General features: G+C 48.4%; 2 protein-coding genes across 2 annotated transcripts in view; one reads left to right on the forward strand and one right to left on the reverse strand.

Moving 5' to 3' along the window:
* Positions 1 to 16043, reverse strand: part of GCSH (glycine cleavage system protein H) — a 729662-nt gene that overhangs the window by 31986 nt on the left and 681633 nt on the right. The window lies entirely within an intron of this gene.
* BCO1 (beta-carotene oxygenase 1) overlaps positions 7911 to 16043 on the forward strand; it is a 37300-nt gene continuing 29167 nt past the window's right edge. The window contains exons 1-3 of the mRNA XM_049786291.1: positions 7911 to 8029; positions 12176 to 12304; positions 13917 to 14046. Coding sequence (XP_049642248.1) covers positions 7966 to 8029; positions 12176 to 12304; positions 13917 to 14046 — 323 coding nt within the window. The 5' untranslated portion in view covers positions 7911 to 7965. The remainder of the gene's footprint in view (positions 8030 to 12175; positions 12305 to 13916; positions 14047 to 16043) is intronic.

A 16043-nucleotide genomic window follows, 5' to 3' on the forward strand; every position in this document is an offset into this window, starting at 1 on the left:
TTTGGGCCTAACCCTTGGATTACCCCATTGGGAACAGGGACCTTTGTAGATGTGCTTAAATGCCACTGAGAGGGACAAGTACAGGAGATGAGGATGACAAGACATGCAGGGACACAGACACAGAGAGAACACTGAGCAGTGCAGCTAAGTACTTACTGGAGGAGGACCCCTGCTTCTAGGGGTTGCCTGAGATCGCCAAGGGCTCCTCTGTGAAGCCAAGATCACTATTTCATGGAATTGTGTGGCAGGGAGGTCCCAGGTCCTAGGCCACCACATTCTTCCATCCATCCACTCAATTCACTGTTGTCCGAGCTGGGCTCAACTCTGCATCCTATCCAGCAGGCAAACATGCTAGGTTTGTATTTCAGTTAGGGGACTCCATGGGGCCACAGAGGAGGAGAATGGGGGACAGTTGGAGCTAGGGAGAGCCTGTGATAGGCTGCACCCCAGGGTTGGAAATGGGCACGTGTCTGGGGCTGGAGGCAGAAAAACAAGGGAAGAGACTTCGAGCATTTTTGTAGCCTGTGCTCTTGTTAATCATTCCTGGTTATTTTTCTCTGGGATGCCTGGAAAGAGACCCTAGAAATGAGACACACTATTGGCCACTTTTGTTTTGTTAGGAAGGCAAACCCAGCAGTCCTAAGACATGATTCCTGACTCTGCACTAAGGGCTCACTGCTGGTAGTGCTCAAGGACCTCATGGAATGCCGAGGATTGAACCTGGGTCGGCTGCATGCAAGGCAAGCACCCTTTTGCTGTGCTATCTTTCAGGCCCTACTGACTTACTCTAATCCAAATCTCATGAAATCTTTGACAGCACCCTGAAGTCTGAACTGGAACACTCTAGGGTCCCAGCCTGGGTCCTGGCAACTGCTGGATTTTGGTTTGTTTGTTTGTTTGTTTGTTTTTCTGTTTTTGTTTGGTTTGGTGTTTGTTGTTGTTTTTTTCTGTTTTGTTTTGGTTTGGGTTTGGTTTGGTCTGAACAGTGTTCAGGGCTTACTCCTGGGTCTGCACTTAGGAATTATTCATGGTGCATTCATAGTATGCCAGTGATTGCACATGGGCCAGCTGTACTGTCCTTCCGTTTCCCCCTAGCAGCAGTTGTTTATCTCTCCCAGCCACCACCTCATTCTCGTTCATTCTCTGTCCCAGGAGCAAGGCAGCACTCATCATCACTTGCCTCCTTCCTTCCTGCTGGACTGGGAGTTCATGGAAGGTGGAAGCTCTGGCTAATGGTGCTAACCCAGCACCACTTTCCTCGGTTTCGGTCCCCTATCTTTTGTTTTGTTTTGTTGGGTTTTTGTATATTTTTGTTTTTGTTTTTGGGCCACACCCGGTGATGCTCAGGCGTTACTCCTGGCTGTCTGCTCAGAAATAGCTCCTGGCAGGCACAGGGGACCATATGGGACACCGGGATTCGAACCAACCACCTTTGGTCCTGGATCGGCTGCTTGCAAGGCAAACGCCGCTGTGCTATCTCTCCGGGCCCTGTTTTGTTGGGTTTTTTTGGGGGGGCACACCTGGTGACTCTCAAGGGTTACTCCTGGCTATGCGCTCAGAAATTACTCCTGGCTTGGGGGACCATACGGGATGCTAGGGAATCGAACCTCTGTCCATCCTAGGCTAGCTCAGGCAAGGCAGACGCCTTACTGCTTGTGCCATTACTCCAGCCCCAACTGTCCCCCACCTTGACCATCAAAGATGGTTCTTTGGGGGGGTTCCCAGTGCTGTTCCTGTCACCTCTCCCCTGCTTCCTGCCATCGAAGTGGAGCCGCCCTCATCAGCTTTCCTATTTGATGACAAAATACACAGCCACCTCAGAGGGGACTTTGCCTGTCACCTTGAACCCTGCTATCTGTGATTGCCATTTATCTGGTCCTCATGTCACCCCAGCTAATTAGAGGCACCATTTAGAAGTTAACTTAATTGGAAAACTGCAAACTAATTTAGATAGGATAAGCTTATCTCCCTGAGGGAAATATTAACCCATTTCAGGCATGTAGAGGTCTTAGGCACCTGGAGATGGGGCTGCTGCTGCTTGGAACACATTTGCTTTGTTTTGAGCTTGCAGGTTTATCTCTGTCACAGGGTGGCAGGTCTGAGAGATGTGATACATGCTGTGAGAAAAGCCACCTGCACTGCCCACATCTGTGCCCCCCAATGTGGGATAGGAGGGCCCCACACTCAAATCCCTGCTACATGCTCTATGTTCTCTGGTTGAGGGCCATAACTGCATTGACCGTTGGTTGCTTTGTGATAAAAGGGGGATAAGAATTATATCTCATGGGGCCAGAATGATAGCACAGCAGTAGAGCGTTTGCCTTGTACGCAGCCTATCCAGGGCATACGGTGGTTTGAATCCCGGCTTCTCATATGGTGCCCCAAGCCAGGAGCAATTTCTGAGTGCAGAACCAGGAGTAACCCCTGAGCATCACTGGGTGTAGCCCAAAAAACAAAAAAGGAAAGAAAAAAGAATTATATCTCAGGGACCGGAGAGATAGCTTGGAGGTAAGGCATTTGCCTTCATTCAGAAGGATAGTGGTTCGAGCCCTGGCACCCCATATGGTCTCCTGAGCCCGCCAGGAGCTATTTCTGAGCGCAGAGTCAGGAGTAACCCCTAAGAGCTGCCGGGTGTGACCCCCCCCCACCAAAAAAAAAAAAGAGAGAGTGTTGCATTAAATAGTTAACGATGGTGCTGGATGGCGGTGGATTTCTCTCCATGCCATTCCAGTCCACGTGGCTCTGCAACCTTTATGCAGTCGGCGAGTCCCAGGCCCAGGTGAAATCACTCACTCACAGTCAGGCGTTAGGAAGCAACTTTATTCAAGCCCTAGCCACCACATGTGTGTGGCCTATTCATAACCTTTCAAGCACAGCCATATTTTGCTAGCCCTGCATCTTATTTCCTGTTAGCCATCTTCCCTTTGGGCTCCATGCTGGTCAAAGACCAGAACACAGAAACCCAGAAGCCAGAGCGCACAGCAGCGCAAAAAGGGCAAAGAGCCAAAAAGGCCCGAATTCCCTTGGTCCAAACCTTATCTACCTTTTCCCAGACCCCTCCCAGGAATGGGAGGGGCTCGCAGGTAAAGTTACACCTACTATCCGGTTCCCAAGACCCCTCCCAGAAATGGGTGGGTCTAGGGTCTTAAATAGGTACACCCACAAGAGAGAATTATACCTCAGGGCTAGAGTGATAGCACAATGGGTAGGGTGTTTGTCTTGCACAGGGTTCAATCCTTCGCACCCTATGTGGTCCCCTGAGTCCAGTTGGGAGTGACTCCTGAGCACAGAGTCAGAAGTAAGCCCTGAGCACTTCTGGGCATTGCCTTAAAGCAAAGCAAAACAAGGATTGGATCTTCCAGGTCTTGCATTAGGTTGGAAAAGAAGGTGCGTGCAAGAAGCTTCCAAAAGGGAATGGGGGCTTACCTCCCCACTGTGAATCCCCTTTCCTGCCTTCTCCCTCACACTGGGAGCAGACAGTATGGTACAGCTCAGCTGTGGACCTCTGGGACTCTCCGTGGACAGTGCAAGTTCACCTCTGTGCTGCATCTTTCAGCCTCTGATCACAGCTAGAGGCATTGTTGTGCCAACAGTGCCTACCTGTATGGTGGGAAGGAGGCCACAGGAGATGCCCACAAGCCTCTCCCAGAAATCCCGACTAGCGTCGGGGCTCCTGTGTTCCTCATGGCTGCTGCCTGCAATCATGGAGCTGCCCCAGCCTGGTGGAGGATGGGATTTAATGAGACCCACGTCTAGGGCACAGAAGTCTTGAGTAGATGCATTTATGCATGTGTGATGAAGTGGGTTCCCATTTCTTTTGTTTTGTCTTGTTTGGGGGCCACACCTAGTGATGTTCAGGGATTACTCCTGGCTCTACACTCAGAAATCACTTCTGGGATGTCAGAAATTGAACCCAGGTCCGACCCAGGTTGGCTGTGTGCAAGGCAAACGCCCTATCACAGCACTATCACTCCAGTTCCCATTTCTACCTCCTCTGGCCCTTGGCACAGCTAATGTTTGTGATCTGGGCACTGACTGCTTGGGCATCTCATTGGTCTATGTCTGTCTTAATCATCTGAGAGTGTCACACAGAGCTGCTTCTCTGTTCCCTCAGAGTTGTCACCGGAACTTTCCATGATTGCTCTTGTTGAGCAGCTCTCACACATCATTACTGAGATGGATCTTCTCTCCCTGACAAGGGAAGAAATGCAGAAAATCCTAGATGAGGCCATTGGTAACTGCCTTCTTGTGGCCAGTCTGAGCTATGTGCTTTGAATGAAAAAACAATATTTTTTCTCTTTCCTCTTGGTGGTGGTGTTTTGTTGAGTTTTTTTAGCTGTTATTGTGTTTTTGTTGTTCTTTGTTTTGTTTAGTTTTTTCTTTTTCTTTCTTCTTTTATTTCTTTCTTCTTTTTCTTTTTCTTTTTTTTTTAATATCTTTTTTTCTCCTCTTTTTTTTTTTTTTTTGTTTAGTTTTGGGTCACACCCAGCAGCGCTCAGGGGTTACTCCTGGTTCTATGCTCAGAAATCACCCCTGGCAGGCACAGGGGACCATATGGGATGCCAAGATTCAAACCACCATCTTTCTGCATGCAAAGCAAATGCCCTACCTCCATGCTATCTCTTCGGCCCTAGAACCATAGAACTTGAATCATCTTGTTCTGCCTCAAAAATTAAAGAAAGGGGCCAGAGAGATAGCACAGCAGTAGGGCATTTGCCTTGCACGTAACCAATCCAGGACAGACTGTGGTACAAATCCTGGCATTATATGGTCCCCAGGACCATATAATAAAACCATATAATAAAACACCAGGAGCGTTTTCTGAGCACAGAGCCAGGAGTAAGTAACCCCTAAGTACCGCCGGGTGTGATTCCCCCCAAAATTTGAGGGAAATAAAAAGTGGATAGTACCAGGAGCAAACAATTGCATGAACATTGAGTGGAAATAAAAAACAATCAAACCTAAACACCAAACCCAAAGTCAAAGACAGCAGAATCAAGATAACCCAGTCTACAACAAGCTATACACAGAGGGGACCTGTTACACTAACAGTCCAGGGAGCAAGGGGGTGGGGGTGGTATGTCATGCTTGCTGGGAACAGGGTTGGAGGGAAGACAACACTGGTGGTGGGAATGGCCCAAATTCACTGTCACTATGTACCTTAAATATAACTGTGAGGGGCCGGTGAGATAGCAAGGAGGTAAGGCATTTGCCTTCCATGCAGAAGGACCGTGGTTCGAATCCCGGCATCCCATATGGTCCCTTGTGCCTGCCAGGGGTAGTTTCTGAGCATAGAGCCAGGAGTAACCCCTGAGCGCTGCTGGTGTGACCCAAAAACTAATATATATATATATAACTGTGAAAGACTTATAATTCACATTGGTCACAATAAAAATTATTATAAAAAAAAAGAGGGGCGGGGTGGTGGCACAAGCAGTAAGGCGTTTGCCTTGCCCGCGCTAGCCTAGGACTGACTGAGGTTCGATCCCCGGTGTCCCATATGGTCCCCCAAGCTAGGAGCAATTTCTGAGCACATAGCCAGAAGTAACCCAAGCGTCATTGGGTGTGGCCCCCAAGCCAAAACAAAAAACAAAAACAAAACAATGTTTCACATGATCATATTGGCTAACATTTCTAATTTTTTCTCTTTCACAAAATGAGGAGGCTCCAAGGTCCAGCTATATGATTTGGTTTTAAATTTCTATTTATTTCTGGGGCCAGAGTTATAGTACAGAGGTAAGTATTGCTCACTTTGTACACAGCTGACCTGGGTTTGATTCCCAATATCCCAAATGGTCCCTAAACCCTACCAGGAGTGATCTCTAAGCCAGGAGTAACCCAGAGCACTAGCAGATGAGTCCAAAAACCAAATACAAATTTAATTTTATCTTTGAATTTTTCATTATAGCATGAAGTTGTTCATAATAGTCGTCTCGGGCATTAAATGTCCTAACATCAATGCCACCACCAGTGTGACCTTCCCTCCACCAAGTTTTCCACCCCCCACCCCAGCCCCTTAGCAGGCACACACAAAATTTACTTCATATTATTTGTTACAACACTAAAGCAAATGGAATGGTCTGAACTGAGATCAATAAAAATCCATATATGGGGGCCCTGAGAGATAGCACGGCGGCGTTTGCCTTGCAAGCAGTCGATCCAGGACCAAAGGTGGTTAGTTCGAATCCCAGTGTCCCATATGATCCCCCGTGCCTGCCAGGAGCTATTTCTGAGCAGACAGCCAGGAGTAACCCCTGAGCACCGCCGGGTGTGGCCCAAAAACAAAAACAAAAACAAACAAAACAAAAAAAAATCCATATATGGGGCCAGAGCAGTGGCGCAGGCGAGAGGGCGTCTGCATTGCATGTGCTAGCCTAGGACAGATCGCTGGTGATTTGAGTGCACAGCCAGGAGTAACCTCTGAGCTTCACTGGGTGTGGCCCAAAAACAAAACAAAACAAAATCTATTTATGGTCATTGTTGCATCTCACAATGATGTGACTGAAGTAATTGGGATTTACTAGGGTTGGTGGTAATTTTGTTAGTTTGTCTTCATTTTGGGGCCACACCAGGTGAGGCTCGGAGGTTATTCCTGACTGCACTCAGGGGTCATTCCTGGCAGTACTCAGACAAGGAATGATATAGGATGCCAGGTCAAACCTGGTTTGGCTGCATGCAAGACATGCCCCTTATCCACTGTGCTATCTTTCCAGCTGGTTGGTGATTTTTTATTTAGTGTTGCAGGCAGTGCTCAGCCTACCCAGTCAGGACCCCATGATGTCTCTTCCAAGGATGCTAACAGATGCCCCCCTTCAGGGCTATCAAGGGGGGCAGGCAGTGCTGAACTTGAACCCAGAGTGTCACACATGCAGGCAAGTACCCTCCCACTGAGTTACAGTTCCCCACCCAGAGTAGGACCCTGTCCGGAGTGATAGTGCATCGGATAGGGTATTTGCCTTACATGCAACCAATTTGGGTTCCATCCCCAGCACCCCATAGGATGCCCTGAAACCCCAACAGGAATAATTCCTGAGTCCAGAGCAAGGAGTAAGCCCTGAACATGCTGGGTGTGGTCCCAAAGCAAAAACAACAACAACATCAAAAACAACAAAAAACCATAGTAGAACCCTATGTCCTCGCATATTCTAAACTTCCCAGGAGACACAATCAGTTCCCAGGTTTGCTTCTCACTTTGTAACCACCTGGAGTGGCAGGCACTAGGATGTTAGCGAAAATGTCAGGAGACAAGGGACTGAAGGGACTGAAGCAAGTCCTCAGACACCACAATGGAAAGTAGAAACTGAGACTCAGTTGCCGATGGATCAGCTGAGATAACTAGTCTCCAGGGCTGGTCTCTCCCTCCCCAGTGAATTTGTGCAGGCTCTGAGATTTGAGTCAGTTCAGTGGAAGAGAAACTAGGCCATTTCTGCTGGGTGCCTCCCCACAGCCCCCAATTCTAGGTGCCCTCTATGAAAGAGGCAGCTTCCCTTTTTTTTTGGGGGGGGGGGCACACCTGGTGGCTCTCAGGGGTTACTACTCCTGGCAGGCTCAGGGAACGATATGGGATGCCAGGAATCTAACCCAGGTCAGCCATATGCAAGGCAAATGTCATCCCCATTGTGCTTTCGTTTTGGCCCCTTTCCTTTCTTTCTGACCTAAACCCTTTTCAACTCTGTGACTGAATTCTTGGTGACAGATAGTTGTCTGGATGCAGCAAAGATACAGTATGATGTCTGCAGTGAGCACCCAGCTAAAGGACTGAGCTAAAAGTGAAACCAGAATGAGAGAACTCAGGGGACGGTAAGAGGGTTAAAGATTAGCCAAGAGCCAGTGACCTGGCCTTTGACCACACCTAAGAGACAACAGGCTCCGAGAGGCAGAAGCCCAGTGCGAAGGAGCCAGAAAGAAAGACAGCCTTAGGAGCACTGCTGGGACACGGACTCTATCCTGAGAACCTGCCTGGGTATGGATGTCATCTTCGGTAGAAACAAGAAGGAGCAGGCGCAGCCCCTGAGAGCCCAGGTGATGGGTGAGTGTTTGTCCAAATGACTCAGGTCTTTAGTTTTGGTTTGGTTTGGGGGCCACACTCAGAGTTGCTCAAGACTGACTCTTGGCTCTGTGCCCAGGGATCACTCCCAGTGAGCTCGGGGGACCTTATGGGATGCCAGGGATTGAACTGGGGCGGATGCATGCAAGGAAAATGCCTTCCCTGCTGTACTATCACTCCGATTTACAAGATCGTTGGTTTTTGTTTTGTTTTGTTTTGGGTAGGTTTGGGGCCACACCAGGGGATGATCAGGGGCTCTGTGCTCCTGCCTCTGTACACAGAAATCACTCCTGGCAGGTTGTGGGGAGGATCCTATGGGATGTCAGGGATCGAACCTGGGTTGGATGTGTGCTAATACAAATGAATTCCTTGCTGTGCTATCACTCAGGACTGAAAGACAGTTTTTACTGAAGCTTATTTAAAAAGATGTGAAGAAAGGGGAAGGGAGAAATGTGTGCTTCAGAGAGAACACAGGCTTCAATGCAGTGGAAAATAAGCAAAGAAACAAAGACAGACAAGCAAGCGAGATGTCTATTCAAGGGAGAACACGGACTTGAAGAGCCAAACCTTTTTTATTATTTTTTTTGGCTTGTTTGTGTGTTTGTGGTAAATTATTTTCATAAATCTGGAAACAGCATCCGGAAGCCAGAGCAGGTGATGACCCCAAATTCAATATTGGGAACAATCTGATCCTTTCCTGCATCTTAACCTCTGTTCCCAGGGGGAGCTGTTCTGGTACTTTCCAAAAGGCTGTGGTTAGCTGTTTGCTCTGCAGTGATCATGAGAAGTGGGTGCGAACGCTTGCACCCTAAATTAGCTCTGGAGTGATGAGGGGTGCTTGTGGCTTCCCCTCCTTCATGTGCACTCTGGGTAGAGTGGCTAGTATGAGCTTCTTGGGAACCCACAGCTGTGATTTTGCTCACACAGGTACTTGCAGAGCCCCTCCCCTTGGCCCAAGGGCCCTTTGCAGGCTGCCCCAGCTTTCCTCTCATTTGCCCCCTCTCTCCTCATGCCTGTTTTCTTGATTCTAGGGGGCAGGAACCAGCTCTGAGATCTCAGCATCTGCCCTGAGAAGAGCCTGACCTGAGAAGAGCCCTAGGCCCGTTACAGCCTCAGCGAAGTGGACAGAGGCTTTTGCTATATTTAAAAGAGTGTTTTTATCTGGGGCTGGAGTGATAGCATAGTGAGGAAGACATTTGCCTTGCATACAGCTAGCTCAGGTTTGATCCCTGGCATCCCATGGATGCCAGGAATGATTTCTGAATGCAGAGCCTGGAGTAATCCCTGAGCACTGAGCACTGTTGGGGTGGCTCAACCCCTTCCATCCAAAAAAAGGTGCAGGGGCCGGTACAGCGGTAGGGCATTTGCCTTGCACATGGCCAACCAACAACAGATGGTGGTTTGATTCCCAGCATCCCATATGATCCCCGAGCCTTCCAGGAGCGATTCCTGAGCACAGAACCAGGAGTAACCCCTGAGTGCCACCAAAAACAACAAACAAACAAAAATGTAAATGGAAGCAGAGAGAGAAAGCAGATTGTGCTCTCCTGGAATTATCCGACCCCTTGCTTTGTTTCTTCATTCTCTGCAAATGAGTGAGAGCCCAGGATAATAGTGGAGGACACACACTGTGCCCAAATGGACCTGCCTGGTGCTGTAGTCATGCAAGTAGAAAGTAATAGTATTTGCTCTACTATAAACAGAGGCCTACTTTATTACTGTCTATCACACTCTCTATGGGGGAGGTCAGGCCATGCCCAAAGGTGCTCAAGCTTTACTTCTGGCTCTTCACTCAGAAATCACTCCTAGCAGACTCAGGGAACCATATAGAATGCTGAGGATTAAACCCAGGTCACCACTTGCAAGGCAAATGCCCTTCCTGTTGTGCTATGACTCCAGCTTTTCTCACACACTATTAAGAGTTGCATCCATTGTCTTTGTTTTCAGAAGATAAAACCTACAAGAAGGGCTGGAGTAATAGCACAGCAGTAGGGTGTTTGCCTTGCTTATGGCCAATCTGGGACGGACCCAGGTTCAATTCCTGGCATCCTATATGGTCCCCTGAGCCTGCCAGCAGTGATTTCTGAGCAGAGCCAGGAGTAACCCCTGAGCAACACTGAGTATGCCCCCCAAAAAACCTACAAGAGACAGAACATGTACCCCTCTCTATATATATATATATATAAAGATATATATGTAGATATATATCTATATAGACATAGAGAAAGATAACAGAGATATCTATATAGATATACCTCTATGATAGATAGATAGATGATAGATAGATGGATAGATGGATGGATGGATGGATAGATAGATAGATAGATAGATAGATAGATAGATAGATGATAGATAGATGGATAGATGGATGGATGGATAGATAGATAGATAGATAGATGATAGATAGATGGATAGATGGATGGATGGATAGATAGATAGATAGATAGATAGATAGATAGATGATAGGTAGATGGATAGATAGATGGATAGATAGATAGATAGATAGATAGATAGATAGATAGGCATCACTCCAGGGACCATGGGGAATACTGTGGATTGAACCTGAGTCAGTTGTGTGCAAGGCAAGTGCCCACCCCACAACTGTGCCTTCTCCCTGGCCAAGTGCCTGCATGTATAACTGTGGAGGAGTCACCCTTCAGGTTGAGGTTGTGGTCCCCTACTCATGGGTGGTGTTAGGGTTCGAGTTGACACCCAAGTTGGTGCTGAGAGTCAAAGACCACCTCTGATAATGCAAGGTGCAAAAGGGTGTTTATTCGACTAGCCGAGGTCCAAGTACCATCCAACCAATGGAGGTGACAAGGGCCCCAAGTCAAATCTTCAAGTAGTTTAATAGAGCTTTACAGGCTTCAATAACTCAAGCATTTCCTTGGTTAATACAACGGTGCAAGCATTTTATCTACTTGAACAGAAATCACATCAGAAATCATATCATACTTGGGGTTGATGTCTCAATTTATTTCTGACTCAACTTTGTGTCAGGGGATCCTTATCTGGTGGAACATTTGGATCTTACCTAGCTCCTCTATTTCAGCTGAGCTGAACAGACAGGGTCCTGCCCTTTAAAGGGTGGGTACATTTTTTTTTTTTTTGTGGTTTTTGGGTCACACCCGGCAGTGCTCAGGGGTTATTCCTGGCTCCAGGCTCAGAAATTGCTCCTGGCAGGCACAGGGGACCATATGGGACGCCGGGATTCGAACCGATGACCTCCTGCATGAAAGGCAAACGCCTTACCTCCATGCTATCTCTCCGGCCCCGGGTGGGTACATTTTTGCAGTTTTATCTTTGGGCTAACACCCTCTGCCCATGAGAAAGTTATAGAGTATGGGCCCGGAGAGATAGCACAGCGGCGTTTGCCTTGCAAGCAGCCGATCCAGGACCAAAGGTGGCTGGTTCGAATCCCGGTGTCCCATATGGTCCCCCGTGCCTGCCAGGAGCTATTTCTGAGCAGACAGCCAGGAGTAACCCCTGAGCACCGCCGGGTGTGACCCAAAAACCAACCAAAAAAAAAAAAAGTTATAGAGTAGAAAAATATTTTACTGTGGTTTTACTGGGGGGTTGGGACCTTGACCCTAGGCCCAGGGGGCTTTGGTTCTCACAGTAGTGCTCCCTAGGTCAGCTGCAATATTCATATAGGTGCTCCCTAGCAGTTGAACTCTTGGCCATGGTGCTTTGCCGGGCTGCAGGTTTCTGTTGCTGGGTTTGTGTGGATCTAGTAGGGGTGAGTGGGGATCACAGACAGCAGAGCTGCTGATTGCGCCTTTCCATATTCAGTGACCCCAGGAATTGAACACAGGACCAGATACGCTCAGCACCCATGCAGCCCCACTTCAGCTACTGGTTGCGACTGCCTAAGACAGCTCAGTACTAGAATGTTCTTTCTTTATACCTCTGACTGGCAGAAACTTGTCTCCCTCAAGACTCAGCAGGTTCTGCCCTCAAAAAGCAGTTTCCCTATTTCATGGAGGATACTGTGGTCGCAGAAATCTCTAGCTGAATCTCTCCTAAATGTTACTATGGGAGACTTCATGTTTGAACTTTGAGTCCATGGGGCAGCAGGACACTATCCACCCAGCACTGGGCCAGCTGTCACTGTTCTTTCTCTGACAGGCCAGATCCCAGCTTGGCTGCAGGGGACGCTGCTCCGCAATGGGCCGGGGATGCACACTGTGGGCGAGAGCCGCTACAACCACTGGTTTGATGGCATGGCGCTGATCCACAGCTTTACCATACAGAAGGGTAAGTGCACCTGCTCCATTGCCCAAATCAACACTGGAGTGATGCTTTCAATTCCATGGAGTGGGTAAGCTGGAGGGGTGCTAGGCAGACAGGGAGGTGTGAGCAAGGATGCCATCAATTTCTTTACCCACCCCCTGCATTCCTTGGCTTGTGGCCTTATCCCTAATCTCCCCCTGCCGCCTTTCTGCTTCTCTAACTCTGGATTTCTTCAGACCTAGACACTGGTGATGAGGCCAGGGAAATTGTAGTGGTAGGGAGGGTGCTTGCCTTGCACACAGCCAACCCAGGTTCAATCCCCAATGTCCCATATGTTCCCCTTAAGCACTGCCAGGAGTGACTCCTGAGTGCAGAGCCAGTAATAAGCCCCAAGTACCGCCAGGTGTGACTCTTCCCCTCCAAAAGAAAAAGATGACTGTACTGTCTGATCATCCAGTCTAATTCTTCTCAAAATCTTGTTGATTTCCCCTAAAAAGTCCATCTGGGACCCAGAGAGGATAGGGGTATAGGCAATTATTCTGTGTGAGTCTGAGCCCAGTTCAGTTCCCAAGCATCCCCAGATGTGGCTCCCCCCCCCCCAAGTTTCCTGGAGAAACTTGAGGCGAGATAGTTCAGTGGTTAGGGCCCTTTTCTTGCACAAAGCTGACCCCAGTTCCACCCACAGGATCATATATGGCTCCCTGAGTCCCACCAGAAGGGATCCCTGAGCACAGATCACATACCTGGTATGACCCTGAAACAAAATAAACAATAACTAAATACTATGAACCTCATTTGTGGGACAGCCATATCCCCTACAGATTATTGAGGACCACATACATCATTCTCCAATGCCAGGTCTTGAAATAAATGTCCTATGACAAGTACTTCAAAAAGATCATAGTGGGGGGGGGGAGTCAAAGAGGGGAAGGACAGAAAGCATACTCGGGAGAGTCCTCAATATGATCTTTGACTTCAGCCCCAGGAGCCCCATATCCAACCAAGTTTTCTAGAATAGTAAGATCCCAAATCTACCTTGTTTTAAGTTAACTAAGTTGGTGATTTATTCCAGCAGCACTGAGACATGTGGGCTATTCTAGAACTCTCTAGATGTCTGACTAGCTGGGTTCTAATGGACAGCTTGGAATCCCAGCTTCTAAGCAGTCAAAAGCTCTGTGGTCGGTGGAGTCCAGATCATTCTACAGCTCCTTGTAGCCCCACCTCCACCCCACCCACCATATCCTGAGCCAACCCTCAGTGTGAACTGACACATAATTACGCCCCCTAGTGGGCGCAGAGAACCAGCGTTACTCCAGAGTCTCCAATGGCCAGTGAGGACTCAGGGTGGGGGGACTCAGGCTCTGGGGAACCAGCCCAGGGGATCCTCTAGATTGGTTCCGCATATCTGAACTTTATGGGCCAGAGGCTAATCTGGTGAAAGGAACTGTCCCTGGCCCGAGATGGCACCGCTCAGTTGGGATTGGTGGGTGCCATGCAATATGCTGGGGGTATTTGCAAACTTGAGCTCCCTTCTCTGTAAAACCAGAAAGAGAAGCTTGCCCTACTGGGGAGGGCCAAGAGGGAGCCGCCCCCCCCACTTCTCTACAACTATGGCCCCTACCTGCTTCTCTTGCAGGTGAGGTTCACTACCGGAGCAAATACCTGCGGAGTGACACTTACAAGGCCAATATCGAGGCCAACAGAATCGTGGTGTCGGAGTTCGGGACGATGGCCTATCCAGACCCCTGCAAAAACATCTTTTCCAAGTAACTGTCCACTTTTTGCTTTGTAGTTGGTTTTTTGTTTGTTTGATTGATTGGTTGGTTGGTTGTTTTTTGTTTGTTTGATTGATTTGGTTGGTTTGGTTTGGAAGCTAAACCAGCCATGTTCAGGAGTTACTCCTGGCTCTGCACTTAGGATTCCTGGTGGTGCACAAGGGACCATATGGGATGCCAGGGATTGAACTGAGGTTGACCGTGTGCAGCTGTGCTATTGCTCCAGCCCTGTAACTGTCTGTTTTGAGCATGGTTATGTTTTTGTTTGTTTTTTTTGTTTGTTTGTTTTATTTTTGGTGTGTGTGTGTGTGTGTGTGTGTGTGTGTGTGTGTTTCCCCTTTCTTGGAGGAAGGTGGACAATCTGTTCTTTGTTTGTTTGTCTGTTTGTTTTGACAATCTGGGTTTGCTCTTTGGTGCTCTGTTGTGTTGCTCAGTGTCTGTCCAAATGCATCAGGCATTCCCGTCAACCAGGCTGGGCCAGTGCCACTGGCAGGAAGGTTATTAGCTGCTCTCCTGCTCCGCTGGGAGAGAGCAATTGGAATTATTGATCAAAATCACCAATGTGTTTTCCCTTTAGCTTACAGATCAGCTACACAGCATCTGAAATGACACACATATGAGTCAATTCACAGCTTCGTCATTTGTTATGACAAGGAACTGAAAATAACCTGAATGGTCATTAACAGGAGCAGTTAGATAAACATCAGTAAAAAAGATACAAGAAAACAGCAGGCAGATTGGGAAAGAAATGGGGGAGCTGTTTTATGATGCTGCATGGCAAGATTTCCAAGGGGTGTTTGGGCACGTGATAGAATGAGCATGAAAGATGCTGTTATTTTTTCTATTAAAAAGTGAGAGATTGGGGCCGGGCGGTGGCGCTCGAGGTAAGGTGCCTGCCTTACCTGCGCTAGCCTAGGAGACGGACCGCGGTTCGATCCCCCGGCGTCCCATATGGTCCCCCAAGCCAGGAGCGACTTCTGAGCGCATAGCCAGGAGTAACCCCTGAGCGTCACCGGGTGTGGCCCAAAAACCAAAAAAAAAAAAAAGTGAGAGATTGGGCCCGGAGAGATAGCACAGCGGCGTTTGCCTTGCAAGCAGCCGATCCAGGACCAAAGGTGGTTGGTTCGAGCTATTTCTGAGCAGACAGCCAGGAGTAACCCCTGAGCATCGCCGGGTGTGGCCCAAAAACCAAAAAAAAAAAAAAAAAGTGAGAGATAGGGCCCGGAGAGATAGCACAGTGGCGTTTACCTTGCAGGCAGCCGTCCCAGGACCAAAGGTGGTTGGTTCAAATCCTGGTGACTCCCAGCGTCCCATATGGTCCCCCGCGCCTGCCAGGAGCTATTCCCGAGCAGATAGCCAGGAGTAACCCCTGAGCGCCGCTGGGTGTGGCTCAAAAACAAAAATAAATAAATAAATAAAGTGAGAGAAAAGGGGCCGGAGTAGTGGTGCAGCAGGTAGGGTGTTTGCCTTGTACGCGGCTGACCTAGGATGGACCTCGGTTCAATCCCCTGGCGTTCCATATGGTCCCCTAAGCCAAGAGCTATTTCTGAGCACATAGCCAGGAGTAACCCCTGAGCGTCACCTGTTGTGGCCCAAAAGCAAAAAAAAAAAAAAGTAAGAGAAATTTTCAGAACAAAAACATAGCACACTTGCATGAACCAACCTGGGTTTCATTCCTGACATCCTATATGGTCCTCTGAGCCTGCCAGATGTAATTTCTGAGCACAGAGCCAGGAGTAACCCCTGAGCACCACCAGGTGTGTCCCTAAAAATATTGTACAGTTGTAGATGTTTAAAATATGGATCATGGACTCCTGGGTCTAAGCCTCAGCTCTGTGTGTGTGTGTGTGTGTGTGTGTGTGTGTGTGTGTGTGTGTGAGAGAGAGAGGGGGGGGGGAGAGAGAGGGAGAGGGGGAGGGGAGGGGAGGGAAAGAGAGAGAGAAATCTGAGTTATGATGCAAAAAATGAACTTATTTTTTTACAAAAAA

This window comes from Suncus etruscus, chromosome 14, assembly GCF_024139225.1.
Source record: "Suncus etruscus isolate mSunEtr1 chromosome 14, mSunEtr1.pri.cur, whole genome shotgun sequence".
Taxonomy (NCBI): domain Eukaryota; kingdom Metazoa; phylum Chordata; class Mammalia; order Eulipotyphla; family Soricidae; genus Suncus; species Suncus etruscus.